This window comes from Pan paniscus, chromosome 8 (genome assembly GCF_029289425.2).
Source record: "Pan paniscus chromosome 8, NHGRI_mPanPan1-v2.0_pri, whole genome shotgun sequence".
NCBI classification, from domain to species: Eukaryota; Metazoa; Chordata; class Mammalia; order Primates; family Hominidae; genus Pan; species Pan paniscus.
In genome coordinates, this window is record NC_073257.2 from 56083532 (window position 1) to 56098872 (window position 15341).

Consider the following 15341-nt stretch of genomic DNA (forward strand, 5'->3'; position numbering starts at 1 on the left):
TGGACCACTGTCCGTGTCCTTGAGGGGGTCATATCCTGAGGAGCTGGCACACATTTCAGCAGATATCTCCATATGACTGTGTTTAGTGGTGGCCTGTGGGACCACGTGGGAAAGAGACCGACCTGAGATGGGAAATTCTGAAAGGTCAGAGATGGTGGGGGAACGGAAAAGTTTAACAGTTGTTGACTGTGAAGTGCCTGCAGGAAATGAAAGGGAGGTGCCCAAGAGCTAAGAAGTCTGGTATAGGAGAAGCATGAGTAGGAGCTGCAACAGGGGGCTAAGAGGTGACCTGTGCAGTAGGAGGAAAGCACTCGCGTTCTCCCAGGTGCGGAACGAGCAAAGGTTGAAGACAAATGACTTTGCCTACCATCTTGAACCCTTTCGGCTTCTCTTCTTGCACAGGTCTTCATTCTCACCCTGCTACACAGCTCCTACCAGAACGTTCTGAAATGCAAACCTAACAACTGTCTCACCCCAGCAGGAAACTCCCCAGGGTCCCGGGCCCCCTGCAGGGTTGCAGGCCTCACTCTTCGCGCCCATCCCTCCGCCCTGACCGCCCTGAGCTCGCCCCCAGTGCTGGCCCTTCACGTCCAGTTATCCCTCCCAGCCTCCAAGGTCCCCGTTACCGAAGACCGCCACCATCACGACATAGCGCAGCACATATGGGTAAACAAATAGACTGAGACTCAAGCAAAGAAGTAACCCGAGACGCGCGTTACACGGAAAACGACTGCGCACGCGCGGTAGAGCAGGGACTTGCAGGTGAGTGGGAGCAGCCAATCCACGCGAAGGGGGTCGGGACCACTTCCGCGGAGGAAAGCCCCGCCCACACCTCCTGGGCCCTCGCCTCACTGGCGGTTTCTCCCGCGAGCCAGCCTCATAGACATTCCTTGGTGCTGATTGGCTGGTGGCCAGCGCAGTCCTCCTTCCTCTGGCTCTCTCGCGGCCCCTTGCGGGAAGGCCTCCTAGAGGCCGTGGGGTCGTTTCTGGCGGCCTAAGTGGGCCTAACTTCTAGAGTCCCGAGGGTCGTCGCTGCCGGGGAGATCTCCGCCCCATTTCCGTGCCGCCTTGTCCTTAGGGCCCAAAGCCCCCTGCGCTAAGGGCCCTGTCCCATCTCTGCCCTACACGCGGGAGTCAGCCTAAGGCTGAGCCCTAGGACAGCAGCCGCGCCTGACGCTGCTCGCCTGCCTAGCACAGGCAGGAGGTGAGCGGAGTCGGCTGCCTCCCTCCCCAGGGCCCTCCAAGGGAGTGGGCTCCACATCCATGGGCCCGAGGAATCTGCGGAGAGACGGGAAGAGCAGGGGACACTCACAGGGCGGGGGTCCAGGCGGGAGTCCAGTAGTCCTCGTGGAGACAGCTGGGAAAGGCCTCGGGGCAAGGGACCTCGGATTTCCTCCTCTGCCTCAAAACAGACAGTCTAAGCTGGGTGCGGTGGCTTGCGCCTGTAATCCCAGCACTTTGGGAGGACGAGTTGGGTGGACCACCAAGTCAAGAGATCGAGAACCATCCTGGCCAACATGGTGAAACCCCATCTCTACTAAAAATTAGCCGGGCGTGGTGGCGCGCGCCTGTAGCCCCTGCTACTTGGGAGGCTGAGGCAGGAGAATCGCTTGAACCTGGGAGGCAGAAGTTGTAGTGAGCCGAGATTGCGCCTCTGCACTCCAGCCTGACAACAACAGAGCAAGACTCCGTCTCAAAAAAAAAAAAAAAAAAATGACCACGCACAGGCAGCAAGGGGCAGGGGGTGGTCCACGCTCAGCCTTCAGTACACATTTGTGGAATTAATCCCTCCCAGGACAGGTTGTGAAGAAAGCTTGTTAACCTCAAGATTCAGAAGCACCATTCACAGCACAAGCTTTGGAGTCAAATCCAGGCTGTTAACTTGCTGCGTGCGCCCCCGACTTACCTCTTTCTGCCTGTTTGCTCATCCGTAAAATGGGAACTGTGACTGAGTCTACTTTGAATCTGATTATGCTGCATGAACTCAGAAGACAGGGCTCAGTTGAGTGACTGCTCAGTTTACAAGAGCTGTTACTGCAGTTGGGAAGCGCCCTGAGACATACATGGTAAGATCGGTAGCCTAGGATAAAGGGGGCCACCATGAGAGAGACCCCAGAGGGAAACTGTTCTAGAGAAGAGAAATGTCTTGCTAAGGTCACACTGTGCCCTGGTAGCGAGCACAGGGCAGCCTGCTCCGCCCAAGTTTCCAGCCTTCTCAGCTGAGTTCTGGCCCATCAGGCTAAGCCGGAGACTAAGCCTCAAGAAAGCAGGCATTCGTAGGAAAGGGGTCCTGTAAGTCCCAAAAGCCACCTTTGCTTTGGAAGGTCTCCAAAAGGAACCTCAGATGCACTTCTCCAGAAGGCCCTAGCATTTTTGCCTGCCCCCATCCCCACCCCGCAACAACTTCTGCCCTCTTCAGGGATCCACCATTCCTATTCCTATTGCTGTGAGGTATTATAACCTTTAACAGGTGGAAAGAAAACTTCACCTCAGCCAGGTGGTATTGATACCCATCCAAGACAGGGGACAAGTTGAGGCTTGGACAGATCCAGAGATTGGGAATCCAGGTCTTTGAGTGTACCTTCTGCAAGCACAATGGTACATCACCTCATCCACGGTGTGTACCATGCCTTAGCACTGTGTGCCCTCTGAGAGGCCCCCAATTTCTGGCCACACACTCAATCTGCAGCAACACCTTTTACACTGGAAGTGATGCAAAGTCAGTCCCTGGGTTAATGAACATATCTTCTTAGGTATTAAACCCAGTATTTATAAATAAATGACCACAGAATGGTGTAGAAAACTTTAAAAGTTTTGGATATTAAGTGTTGGCTGGGCCAGGCGCGGTGGCTTACGCCAGCACTTTGGGATGCCAAGGTGGGCGGATCACTTGAGGTCAGGAGTTCAAGACCAGCCTGGCCAACATGATGAAACCCTGTTGTCTCTACTAAAAATACAAAAATTAGTCAGGCATGCTGGCACGTGCCTGTAATCCCAGCTACTTGGGAGACTGAGGCAGGAGAATTGCTTGAACCCGGGAGGCAGAGGTTGCAGTGAGCCGAGATCGCACCCATTGCACTCCAGCCTGGGCAAAGAAGAGAAACTCTGTCTCAAAAAAAAAAAAAAGTGTTGGCTGGGGGTGTTGACTCACACCTGTAATCCCAACACTTTAGGAGGCCAAGGCGAGAGAATCACTTGAGCCTGGAAGGTGGAGGCTGCAATGAGCCGTGATTGTGCCACTGCACAACAGCTTGGGTGACAGAGTGAAACCCTGTCTCAAAAAAAAAAGTGTTTTTTCATCCATTAGGAGTGTTTGGATGAACTCTCTCATGGTGTGATTTCTGAGGGTTGGACTGGCAATGAAGGCTGTGTTCAGGAAGTTTCTTGCCCTGCTTCCTGGACATGCGTTTCTTACCAAAACTCCTGGAGCGATGCATTGGAATCGGACTTCTTATATAGTACAAATATGAGAAAGCTGGGTGAGAGGCACTGAAACCTACAGGAAATCAAACCTTGGGTGATGAGACTGGAAGGGTAGAGGAAAAACAACACCACTTTGCCTGAGCCTCAGCTGGGTGGGTGCAGGTCAAAGTTCGGAGGTATCAAGACGTTTCAAAGAGAAAATTACAGGACCCAGCTTCAGCTTATCTTCTCTCTCTGGCTCCAGCACTGCAAAGTATACAAAGGACCTGGTGCAGAGGAAGGGAAGTCTGTGGTCCAGAGTGGCACCTGAAGATGAGCATTTCGCAACTGGGACTCCTCCCTGCCACCTGGCCTCCCCTACTCAATGAGCTTTTCCCTGTTGCTCTATGAAGAACATAGATGTGTCCATGAAGGTATTAATTTCCCTGAGGAAAGGTAATAAAGACTGGAATGTACCCAGATATAAAATAAAAGGGAAGTGGCAAGTATCTTACCTGGCACACAGTGGGAACATAACCTGAGATTTCTATTTTCCAAGATGGACTGAACGTCACAGGCATCAGTAGAAGGCTGAGATGGTCTATTTTGAGGAGTGCTGTATGTGTTCGCGTGCGTGTGTGCACGTGCACACCCATACACACACACACAGACTGAGATTTTAAAAGACCCAGTAAAGCCACACCCAGTGGCTCACGCCTGTCATCCTAGCACTTTGGGAGGCTGAGTTGGGAGGATCGCTTAAGACCAGGAGTTCAAGACCAGCCTGGGCAACATAGGGAGGCCCCGATTCTACAAAAATTTAAAATATTGTTTGGGTATGTTGGTGCATGCCTGTAGTCCCAGCTACTTGGGAGGCTGAGGTGAGATGATTACTTGAGCCTGGCAGCAGGTCAAGGTTACAGTGAACCATGATAGCACCACTACACACCAGCCTAGGTGACAGCAAGACCTTGTCTCAAAAAAAAAAAAAAAAAAAAAGGCCAGGTGCAGTGGCTCACACCTGTAATCCCAGCACTGTGGGAGGCCAAGGCGGGTGGATCACAAGGTCAGGAGTTTGAGACCAGCCTTGCCAATATGGTGAAACCCCATCTCTACTAAAAATACAAAAATTAGCCAGGAGTGGTTGTAGGTGCCTGTAGTCCCAGCTACTTGGGAGGCTGAGGCAGGAGAATCGCTTGAACCCGAGACGAGGAGGTTGCAGTGAGCCGAGATCACACCATTGCACTCCAGCCTGGGTGACAGAGTGAGACTCCGTCTCAAAAAATAAAAAATAAAAAAAAAGACCTGGGAGACCCAGACAGAAAGTAGGAGAAAATATACCCTGCTGCAGTGACACCATCCTCAGAGAAACCACGATGGCAAGGGAGCTGGCTCAGGACATTGAGTCCTCAAAACAATGCTTTCACTAGTCTCCTTTAATAAATGAAGAAACCGAGACCCAAGGAGGTAGAAACCTTCTCCAATGTCACCTGGCTTGGGAGATGGGCCCCAAGTTTAAACTCTGCTCAGTTACTGCAGAGCCACTACATTCTATTTCCTGCATAGAGAATGGCTGGGGGACACATGCCCAGAGACCAGCAGAGAGAGAGTGGGAGGCAGAGGCCAGGAAACACAGGGTCAGGCAGGCCAAGATCTGTCCTCCAGGAGACCGTGGCACCCAGAGAGGCCACACCATAAAAAGTACAGCAAGGCTGGGTGCAGTAGCTCATGCCTGTAATCCCAGCACTTTCGGGTGGATCACCTGAGGTCAGGAGTTTGAGACCAGCCTGACCAATATGGTGAAACCCAGTCTCTACCAAAATTACAAAAATTAACCTGGCGTGGTGGCATGCGCCTGTAGTCCCAGCTACTCTGGAGGACGAGGCAGGAGAATCGCTTGAACCCGGGAGGCGGAGGTTTCAGTGAGTCAAGATCATGCCACTGCACTCTAGCCTGGGCAACAGAGCGAGACTCCATCAAAAAAAAAAAAAAAAAAAAGCACAGTGAGGCGGCTGCCCTAGGCAGTGAGGGTGTCGCCATCCAGCCACCAGGCTGGGGTCCTGACCTCACCATCCACCCTACATGTGACATGGGGCAAGTCACTCAACCTTTCTCTTCCTCAGTTTTCTCACCCTTAAAGTGGGGATTGTGAAAATAAAGTTTACAACACCTAAAACACTTTAAGCTTTAAGAGAGATGTGACTATGATCTGAATCACATAACATTTCACAAGTCTGCTTCTTCTTTTTTTGAGACGGAGTCTCGCTCTGTTGCTCAGGCTGGAGTGCAGTGGCGCGATCTCAGCTCACTGCAAGCTCCGCCTCCTGGGTTCACGCTGTTCTCCTGCCTCAGCCTCCCGAGTAGCTGGGACTACAGGCGCCCGCCACCACGCCCGGCTAATTTTTTGTATTTTTAGTGGAGACGGGGTTTCACCATGTTAGCCAGGATAGTCTCAATCTCCTGAATATATATATATATATATATATATATATATATATATATATATATCTCATCCCATATATATATATATATATATCTCATCCCATATATATATACACACACACACACACATGCACACACACACAGGGTTTCACCCTGTCACTCAGGCTGGAGTGCAGTGGCGAGATCTCAGCTCACTGCAGCCTCTGCTTCCTAGGCTCAAGCTATCCTCCTGCCTCAGCCTCCCAAGTAGCTGGGACCACAGGTGTGCACCACCACGCCTGGCTAATTTTTTCTATTTTTGGTAGAGATAGGGTTTCACCATGTTGTCCAGGCTGATTCCATATGTTTTAATTTAAAAAATGAATAAATTGGCTGAGAGGAGTGGCTCACCACTATAATTCCAGCACTTTGGGCGTCCAAGGCAAGAGACCAAGAGTTCAAGATCAGCCTGGGCAACATAGTGAGACCTAGCCTTCACTTTTTTTTTTTTTTTTTGAGACGGAGTCTCGCACTGTTCCCTGGACTGGAGTGCAATGGCTGATCTCGGCTCACTGCAACCTCCACCCACTGGCTTCAAGCGATTCTCCTGCCTCAGCCTTCCGAATAGCTGGGATTACAGGCTCCCGCCACCATGTCCAGCTAATTTTTTGTATTTTTTAGTAGAGATGGGATTTCAGTATGTTGGCCAGGCTGGTCTCAAACTCCTGACCTCGTGATCCTCCCACCTCGGCCTCCCAATGTGCTGGGATTACAGGCATGAGCTACCACCCCCAGCCTGACTGAGCCTTCATTTTATATACAAATATTTAAATTTTAAATAAATAAATAAAGTGTTAAATAGACCTTCCTCCTAAAGAAAGACTACCTCAACTGATCAGATCATTTTTTTTTTGAGGTGGAGTTTCACTCTTGTTGCCCAGGCTGAAGTGCAATGGCGCAATCTTGGCTCACTGCAACCTCTGCCTCCTAGGTTCAAGCAATTCTCCTGCTTCAGCCTCCCAAGTAGCTGGGATTACAGGCATGCGCCACCACGCCCGGTGAATTTTGTATTTTTAGTAGAGATGGGGTTTCTCCATGTTGGTCAGGCTGGTCTCGAACTCCCGACCTCAGGTGATCCACCTGCCTCGGCCTCCTAAAGTGCTAGGATTACAGACGTGAGCCACCACACTCGGCCCAGATCATTATAACTATGCATTAAACCTTAAATTTTAAAAAGTTAAAATTCAGCCAGGGGGAGTGGGTGGCTCACATCTGTAATCCCAACACTTTAGGCAGCCAAGGGAAGTGAATCACTAGAGCCCAGAAGTTTGAGACCAGCCTGGGCAACATGGCAAAACTGTCTCTACCAAAAAAAATACAAAAATTAGCCTGGCGTGGTGGCGTGCACTTGTAGTCCCAGCTACGCAGGAGGGTGAGGCAGGAGAATTGCTTGTTCCAGAAGGTCGAGGCTGCAGAGAGCCATGACTGTATCATTGCACTTCAGCCTGGGCGACAGAGGGAGACCCTGTCTCAAAAAGGATTAAAAAAACAGCTAAAATCCTGTTAAATGTTCCTAAACTGTGTCTATATAAACGATCCCAGGCCAGGCACGGTGGCTCATGCCTGTAATCCCAGCACTTTCGGAGTCCGAGGCAGGTGGATCACTTGAGGTCAGGAGTTTGAGACCAGCCTGGTCAAAGTAGTGAAACACTGTCTCTACTAAAAATACAAAAAATTAGCTGGGCATGGAGGCTCGGGCCTGTAATCTCAGCTACTCAGGAGGCTGAGGCACAAGAATCACTTGAACCCAAAAGGCGGAGGTTATAGTGAGCAGAGATCGTGCCACTGCACTCTAGCTTGGGCAACAGAATGACTCTGTCTCAACAGAATGAGACTCTGTCTCAAAAAAATAAAAATAAAATAAATGATCCCAAACTTCTACATTTTACGTATTTATTGTGAGACAGGTCTCCCTCTGTCACCCAGGCTGGAGTGCAGTGGTGCTTTCTGGGCTCACAGCAGCCTTGACCTCCCATGCTGAAGCGATCCTCCCACCTCTGCTGGAGTATAGGTGTGTGCCACCACGCCAGGCTGTTTGTTCTATTTTTTTTTGTAGAGATGGGGTCTCGCTATGTTGCCCAGATTGGTCTCAAACTCCTGGGCTCAAGTGATCTGCCCACCTTGGCCTCCCAGAGTGTCAGGATTTAATCCCCACACTCCACCGAGACTTTAAAACTCTGACTTCCATTCTTCTCTTTTTTTCTTTTTTAAGATGGAGTCTCGCTCTGTCACTGAGGCTGGAGTGCAGTGGCACGATCTCAGCTTACTGCAACCTCCGCCTCCCAGGTTCAAGTGATTCTCCTCCCTCAGTTTCCCAAGTAGCTGGGACTACAGGAGCGCGCCACCACGCCCGGCTAATTTTTGTATTTTTAGTAGAGACGGGGTTTCACCATGTTGGCCAGGCTGGTCTTGAACTCCTGATCTCATGTTCTGCCCTCCTCAGCCTCCCAAAGTGCTGGGATCACAACCGTGAGCCACCGCCCCCAGCCATGACTTCCATTCTTTACCATCCTTACTTCCTGAGCAGGCCATCCTTAACCTTTACACTTAAATAAACTCCTTTAAAACTAAAATCTAACCTGTTTGACTATTGTAGATTGACAGGCTAATGAGAGTATGAACCTCCAAAGACTTCTGTGAGGGCTAAGTGCAGTCATATATGCAATGAGCTCAAGTAAACAGCTGGCTGAGGAAACACCGGGACGCCTCCTCTGTGCTAAGCCCCATGCAGCATGCACACAGACACAGGCCCACCTCAGCCTCCCAAAGTGCTGGGATTACAGGCGTGAGCCACCTTTCCCAACCAATATTTTATATTTTTACACAAGTGACAGCATCCTATTCAGACTGCCCTATACTTTTTTTCCACTTAAAAGTATGTCTGGGCCAGACATAGTGTCTCACACCTGTAATCCTAGCATTTTGGGAGGCCGAGGCAGGTGGATCGCCTGAGGTCAGGAGCTCGAGACCAGCCTGCTCAACATAGCGAAATCCCATCTCTACTAAAAATACAAAAATTAGCTGGGCACAGTGGTGTGTGCCCATAATCCCAGCTACTCGGGAGGCTGAGACAGAATTGCTTGAACCTGGGAGGTGGAGGTTGTGGTGTGCCAAGATCGAGCCACTGCACTCCAGCTTGGGCGACAGAGCAAAATTCCAGCTCAAAAATAAATATATAAATAAACAAACAAACCAACTAAATCATCATTGCCCTCCCCAGCCCTCCCAGCCCAGAGACCCCCATCCCTTGTCAGCCATCCCCCCTTACCTTCTGGACAGGGACAAGTGTCCCTCATTTGGAAAAGAATTAAGGAGGGGTAACAGCAGACTAGGGGGGCCTGGGGTCCTCCACACGCCTGTGTGGGGTGACTTTGGCCCCCAGCAACAAGGCAGGCCTGAGGTCTGCAGAGGGAGGCAGCCCACTCCTCAGCCGGGGGCGTCTATCCTCCTCCTGGCCCCATCCCTCACCTGTGGGGGAGGCTAAGTGGGTGTCAGGGCCCTGTCAGAGGGTGAGCCACCCCCGGGGGTGCCCATCGGCCACCAGCCTCCCTTCAGTAGACACCCAGCCCAAGTGACAGCAGTGGCATGGCACTGCTGAGCACAGGGAGCCTCAAGGTCAGTGCCTGGCTCCTGGTATCCTCCGTGGTCCCCAGGACACCCCCACACAGAGGTCCCAGAACCCCCACAGCTGGCACAAGAGCCCAGGAACACCCTGCCCAGCACCCTCCAGGTCCCTCTTTTAGGATCTGGGTGAGCTAAAGAAGCCAAAAGAAAGGCTGGGCGCGGTGGCTCACGCTAGTAATCCTAGCACTTTGGGAGGCCGAGGTGGGCGGATTGCCTGAGCTCAGGAGTTGGAGACCAGCCTGGGCAACACATTGAAACCCCATCTCTACTAAAATACAAAAAAAATTAGCCAGGTGTGGTGGCGTGCACCTGTAGTCCCAGCTACTTGGGAGCCTGAGGCAGGGGAATTGCTTGAACCCAGGAGGCAGAGGTTGCAGTGAGCTGAGATTGCATCACTGCACTCCAGCCCAGGTGACAGAGTGAGACTCCATCTCAAAAAAAGAAAAAAAAAGAAAAAAAAAAAAAAGAAGCCAAAAGAGGGTCTTCGGCCCAGCCCGCCCCTCCCCAACAGCCTTGGGTGTGGCAGGGAGCCTGACCAGTTCCCTCCAGCCTGCGTCATGGAGCCCTGGGCGTGGCTGCAGGGTTTAAAGAGCCGACCCACCTGCCCAGCAGCCTCCTCAGATCCGTTCTCTGCGCTGCCAGCTCAGGTGAGCCCTCGCCAAGGTGACCTCGCAGGTGAGCAGGCGTCCACTTTGGGGCTGCTGGGTGAAGGGGGTGGGTGCCCAAGAATTCTGAGTAATGAGGAGCCTGTTGAGGTGTCTGAGGACAGATATGGCTGCAGCAGCCGCTTGAAGGCCTCCTGCTTTGCACCCACTATCATATGGATGGTGGGTTGGGGGCTGGAGGAAACAGAAGCCAGCCCTTGGCTAAAGAATATATGAGCTGGTGGGGTGCACCTCTGGTCCCAACTGCTTGAGATACTCAGGTGAGGAGATCACCTGAGCCAAGAGAGTTCAAGGCTGCAGTGAGCCGAGATCACGCCACTGCTCTCCATCCTGGGTAACAGAGCAAGACCCTGTCTCAAAAAAAAATAGTAATAATAATAATAATAAAATAAAAAATGTGACCTAGAGTTGAGACCCTCGTATTCCAGGAACTCCAGGTTGGTGAAGGTAGAGAGACCAGTGAAGGCTGGGGGAAGCCAGCTTTGGAGACTGCTCCTAGCCCAAGAACCGATGTTCAGAAGCAGTGCCTAAGTCTCTCCCTCCAGTGCCTCCCTCCCACTGCAGAAGGACCGTGTGTTTATTTATGGATGTATTTATTTATTTATTTTGAGATGGAGTCTCACTCTGTTGCCCAGGCTGGAGTGCAGTGGCAGGATCTCGGCTCACTGCAACCTCCACCTTCCAGGTTCAAGTGATTCTCCTGCCTCAGCTTCTCAAGTAGCTGGGAATACAGGCGCCTGTCACCACACTCAGCTAATTTTTGTATTTTTAGTACAGATGGGGTTTTGCCATGTTGGCCAGGCTGATCTTGAACTCCTGACCTCAGGTGATCCACCCGCCTCAGCCTCCCAAAGTGCTGGGATTATAGGTGTGAGCCACTGCGCCCAGCCTATGGATGTATTTATTGTAACAGGTTTTTAGTGCTTACTGTGTGCTAGGCATAGTTCTTAGGCTTGACAAATAGTAGTTCACGTAATTCCATCGCTATAACCTTATGAGGTTGCTACTATTCTGATGATCCTCCTTTTACAGGACACTGGTGAAGGAGCAGTGAGGAACCTGCAGAGTCACACAGTTGGTAAGTTGCTAAGAAGGGACCCAGCCCAGACAGCTGGCCCTGGATCTGTGATCTCATCAGGAGGCCAGAGCTGGGTACAGCAGATGATGACAATGGCTTCAGTATTGAAAACTTGACCACACTAGGCTAACAATATGCAGAGGGCTGGGAGGGGGCCTGCGCTCAAAGACTCAGCCTCCCTAAGGACAAGTAAATGGGGTCCTGGCTACTTCCAACCTGAGGGAGAAATGTCATACCACAGGAGGTCTACACTCTGAGAGCAGAATCTGGGTCTGCTGGAGCAGGGTCCCCTGCCAGGGCTGGCAGGGGAGGTCCTGGCTGCTGCAGTCATCTCATCCCAGGACTCAGCACTCCCTCCCTCCTCTGCACCCTTGCTTTTGTGGAGGCTCTCTGGGAATTCAGACTGAGGGTGCTGGACTCTGGCCACCCCAGGCCCAGACCTTTGGGAACAATAGCCTGGGGCCTGATAACAATGCCCTTTGTGTGGGGTTAGGAAGGCAGGCTCCAGACCCTGACTTAGAATAGCAGCCACCTGACCCTGGGCATCTGATTACACCTCTCTAAGCTCCATTTTTTTTTTCTCCTCTGAAATAGAGACAATAATAGTATCTTCCTCATGGGGAGGAGTAGGGGGTGTGTTTGTCGCATGGATTTTAACAACACCTTCTACAGCACTTACTCTGTGCAGGCACAGTTTTGAGCTCTTAGCTTGTGCTTACTCAATCCACACAACTCCCCCAGGCCATCACCATCTCTAGATGGGAAGACAGAAAGTAGTTACTTTCCCAAGATCTCCCCACAAGCAAGTGTATCCTTGGGGTTTGTACACCTACTTTCACCACGGGGCTCTGCCTGCCCGCGCCCCCGCCTCCTCTAGCTGACCAAGTGAGCTGTGAGCCTGGAGCAGATCCGTGGGCTGCAGACCCCAGCCCCAGTGCCTCTCCCCCTGCAGCCCTGCCCCTCGAACTGTGACATGGAGAGAGTGACCCTGGCCCTTCTCCTACTGGCAGGTGAGTCCTCCCAGTCTCCTGGGACCCTCTTGCATTCACCCCACCCACAAAGGCAGCAAAAGCCAGACATCTCCTTTGGGAGTCTGGTGTTCAATCAGCATGCTTTATTTAAACTGCCAATTTAGAGAGAAACATGAAGGAAATGACAGTACAGGTAGGATGAGAATATTGCAAAAAGGTCCTAATAGCTCCAGAGGAATTGAACCATGAAAAACATTAACCACCTGTGGCTTGAAGACAAAAGCAGGGTGGCACAGCGGCTCAGGCCTGTAATCCCAGTGTTTTGGGAGGCCAAGGTGGGAGGATCACTTGAGCCTGGGAGGTCGAGGTTGCTGTGAGCTAGGATTGCACCATTGCACTCCAGCCTGGGTGACAGAGAGAGGTTCCGACTCATAAAAAAGACAAGCATTCCCTGTTTCTTCAGGAGGCAGAGACGTAACAAACCATCCCAGTCAGCACGCACACAGGAGCATCAGGAAGCCTGGGACAGCAGGGCTTGGGCGGGGCCGCACCCTGAGGCTGTGTGGGGCTGGGGAGGGCGTGAGGAAGGGAACTGGTGGCTCCAGGGTCACCCCACAACCTCCGGGCTGGGGTCCTGCTGTCTGGCTCACTTGGACACCAGTGTCATGAATTCCCACCCATTTTCTCTGCTCCTCCCACACAGGCCTGACTGCCTTGGAAGCCAATGACCCATTTGGTGAGTGAGGCCCCCAAACAGCCTGCCCACTCTGCCCACATCTCCCCTCTGACACCCACATCCTGTCTCCTGGTTCTGGTTCTGAAGTCTTTTTGCCCCACTTTTTCTAGCCAATAAAGACGATCCCTTCTACTATGGTAAGAGCCGATATTCCCACCCCCACCCTACCCTTGCCTATCCTGGACCTCTTTGCTAGACAAGTTGGTGAGGGGTAGTGTGGACCTAGTGTAGACAAAGTGGGATGGGGGATTAAACCTGGTCTCTGTGAGAGCGTCGCTCCAACAAGGGGAGGGTGGCCACAGGATGCTTAGGAACCCTCCTGGAAAAGGGCTGGTGCCTGGGTGGTTAGGCCCCCCGATAAATCACCCCTACCCTCTTGCCTTCACTCACCCTCACCCTCCCTTTCCCTAGTCCCCAGCCCTCAGGCGGTCCTCCTCTCCTCCTCTCCCCTGGGCCTCAGCTCCAGGACAGCTTTCCTTGATCATCCTTCAAAGCCCCTTCTTTGCGCATGTCCACTTCTTTTTTTTTTGAGACAGATTCTGACTCTGTCGCCTAGGCTGGAGTACGGTGGCATGATCTCGGCTCACTGCAACCTCCATCTCCCGGGTTCAAGCAATTCTCCTATCTCAGCCTCTCGAGTAGCTGGGACTACAGGCGCCTGCCGCCACGCCTAGCTAATTTTTGTATTTTTAGTAGAGATGGGGTTTCACCATATTGGTCACGCTGGTCTCGAACTTCTGACCTCAGGTGATCTGCCCGCCTCGGCCTCCCAAAGTGATGGGATTACAGATGTGAGCCACCGCACCCAGCCTCACTTTTTTTCTTCTTAGTGTTTCCCCACCAGACACAGAATGATGCCTCTGTTGCTGGCTTGTCTTTATGTATATGGCAGCGGCTGGCACAAGCAGGGGCTCAGGAATGTCTTTTGAATGAATGACTGAGGCCCCAGGCTGGTGCAAGCTCACTCTCTGTACCCACCCCAGACTGGAAAAACCTGCAGCTGAGCGGACTGATCTGCGGAGGGCTCCTGGCCATTGCTGGGATCGCAGCAGTTCTGAGTGAGTGGCAGGACAGGTGGGGCTGGAGGACAGGGTGGGGCTGGCAGACAGGGTGGGGCTGGAGGACAGGGTGGGGCTGGCGGACAGGGTGGGGCAGAAAGAGAAAGTGCTCTCATTCCAGCACTGACCCTGGCGCTGACCCCTCTCTCTCTACCAGGTGGCAAATGCAAATGCAAGAGCAGCCAGAAGCAGCACAGGTGAGCCTGACCCTATGGTGCCCTCCTCCTTCGGGGCAGAACTACGGGGGGACAGTCCTGACCTGGAGAGTGGACAGCGTCCTGGCCACTCGCTGGGCTTGCAGCTGGCTTTGTTATTCAGATAGTCAACCCTGAAGGGCCCCAGTCAGGAAAGCTCTGACCTTGGTATTGTGGGAAGTGACCATGGAAGGAGAGCAAGGAGGTGCACTCCTGGGGCCGGGCAGTAAGAGTCTGGGATACAGGGGAGAAGGTCCTCCAGGCTAACCTGATACTACTCTGATGTGGTCCTTTCTCTAGTCCTGTACCTGAGAAAGCCATGCCACTCATCACTCCAGGTGAGACGGGCTTCTGTGGGCTGAGGGGGTGTCTGTGTAAGGACTGTGTCTGATGGCCTGCCCGCCACTCTCCGCAGGCTCTGCCACTACTTGCTGAGCACAGGACTGGCCTCCAGGGATGGCCTGAAGCCTAACACTGGCCCCCAGCACCTCCTCCCCTGGGAGGCCTTATCCTCAAGGAAGGACTTCTCTCCAAGGGCAGGCTGTTAGGCCCCTTTCTGATCAGGAGGCTTCTTTATGAATTAAACTCGCCCCACCACCCCCTCCTCGGTAGTCTTGTGATCCATCGTCTTTGGGTCTGGGGGTGGGTAATCCCTTGGATTGCTGACTTTCCCTGGATGCCCACTCCCAGCAAGCTTCCCAATCCCTGAGTCCCTGCCGCCCAACTGTCTCCTATGGCTCCCACTCCAGCAAGCCCCACAGAGAGACCCATGCACTGTGAGACACCACAGTGTTATAACAGAAGACCTTTCCATTTCCACCACTTGCACGGGGGCCCTAGAAGTCCTGATGCCTCAGGTACCCATGACTTCCTTTAATCTAGAGTGACCCCCAGAGCTCACCCCCCCATTGAGACCTCAATTGAGACCCCCCATTGAGTCCTCACCCAGTGAATGCTCTCTATGGTAGAAAATGTAGCAATTCCTTTGACCCATCCCAGTAAAATCCTCAGCTCACCCCATGGGCCCCCCTCCTCCCAGGAAATATCCTGTGAAATTCCATGAAGAAGTATGTCTCGAGAAGCCCTGCATAGTGCATGTGGGAGACAAACACCATGTGTGCAAATCCAAGTT

At 52.4% G+C, this 15341-nt stretch overlaps 1 protein-coding gene across 3 annotated transcripts; it reads left to right on the top strand.

The window, feature by feature from the left end:
• The first annotated feature begins 761 nt into the window (after positions 1-761).
• Positions 762-14813, top strand: FXYD4 (FXYD domain containing ion transport regulator 4). 3 transcript variants are annotated; one of them, XM_055092677.1, is made up of 10 exons: positions 762-1204; positions 3668-3836; positions 11205-11250; positions 12203-12260; positions 12925-12957; positions 13068-13094; positions 13941-14015; positions 14173-14212; positions 14510-14547; positions 14625-14813. In XM_055092677.1, exons 4-10 carry the CDS (start codon positions 12224-12226, stop codon positions 14642-14644), a joined length of 270 nt encoding a protein of 89 aa, XP_054948652.1. In that variant the 5' UTR covers positions 762-1204; positions 3668-3836; positions 11205-11250; positions 12203-12223; the 3' UTR covers positions 14645-14813. The 3 variants fall into 3 exon arrangements, with proteins under 3 accessions (XP_054948652.1, XP_054948650.1, XP_057154841.1); XM_055092675.1 differs by having other exon boundaries at positions 762-3836; XM_057298858.1 differs by lacking the exons at positions 762-1204; positions 3668-3836; positions 11205-11250 and having other exon boundaries at positions 11607-12260.
• The last annotated feature ends 528 nt before the right edge of the window (positions 14814-15341 follow it).

Bases quoted from the DNA above. Each gene is read 5' to 3' on its own strand.
- FXYD4 (XM_055092675.1), top strand. From the start codon at position 12,224: ATGGAGAGAGTGACCCTGGCCCTTCTCCTACTGGCAG. The intron at 14,016-14,172 runs GTGAGTGGCAGG...TCTCTCTACCAG, and splicing joins TGGGATCGCAGCAGTTCTGA to GTGGCAAATGCAAATGCAAG. The intron at 14,213-14,509 runs GTGAGCCTGACC...TCCTTTCTCTAG, and splicing joins AGCAGCCAGAAGCAGCACAG to TCCTGTACCTGAGAAAGCCA.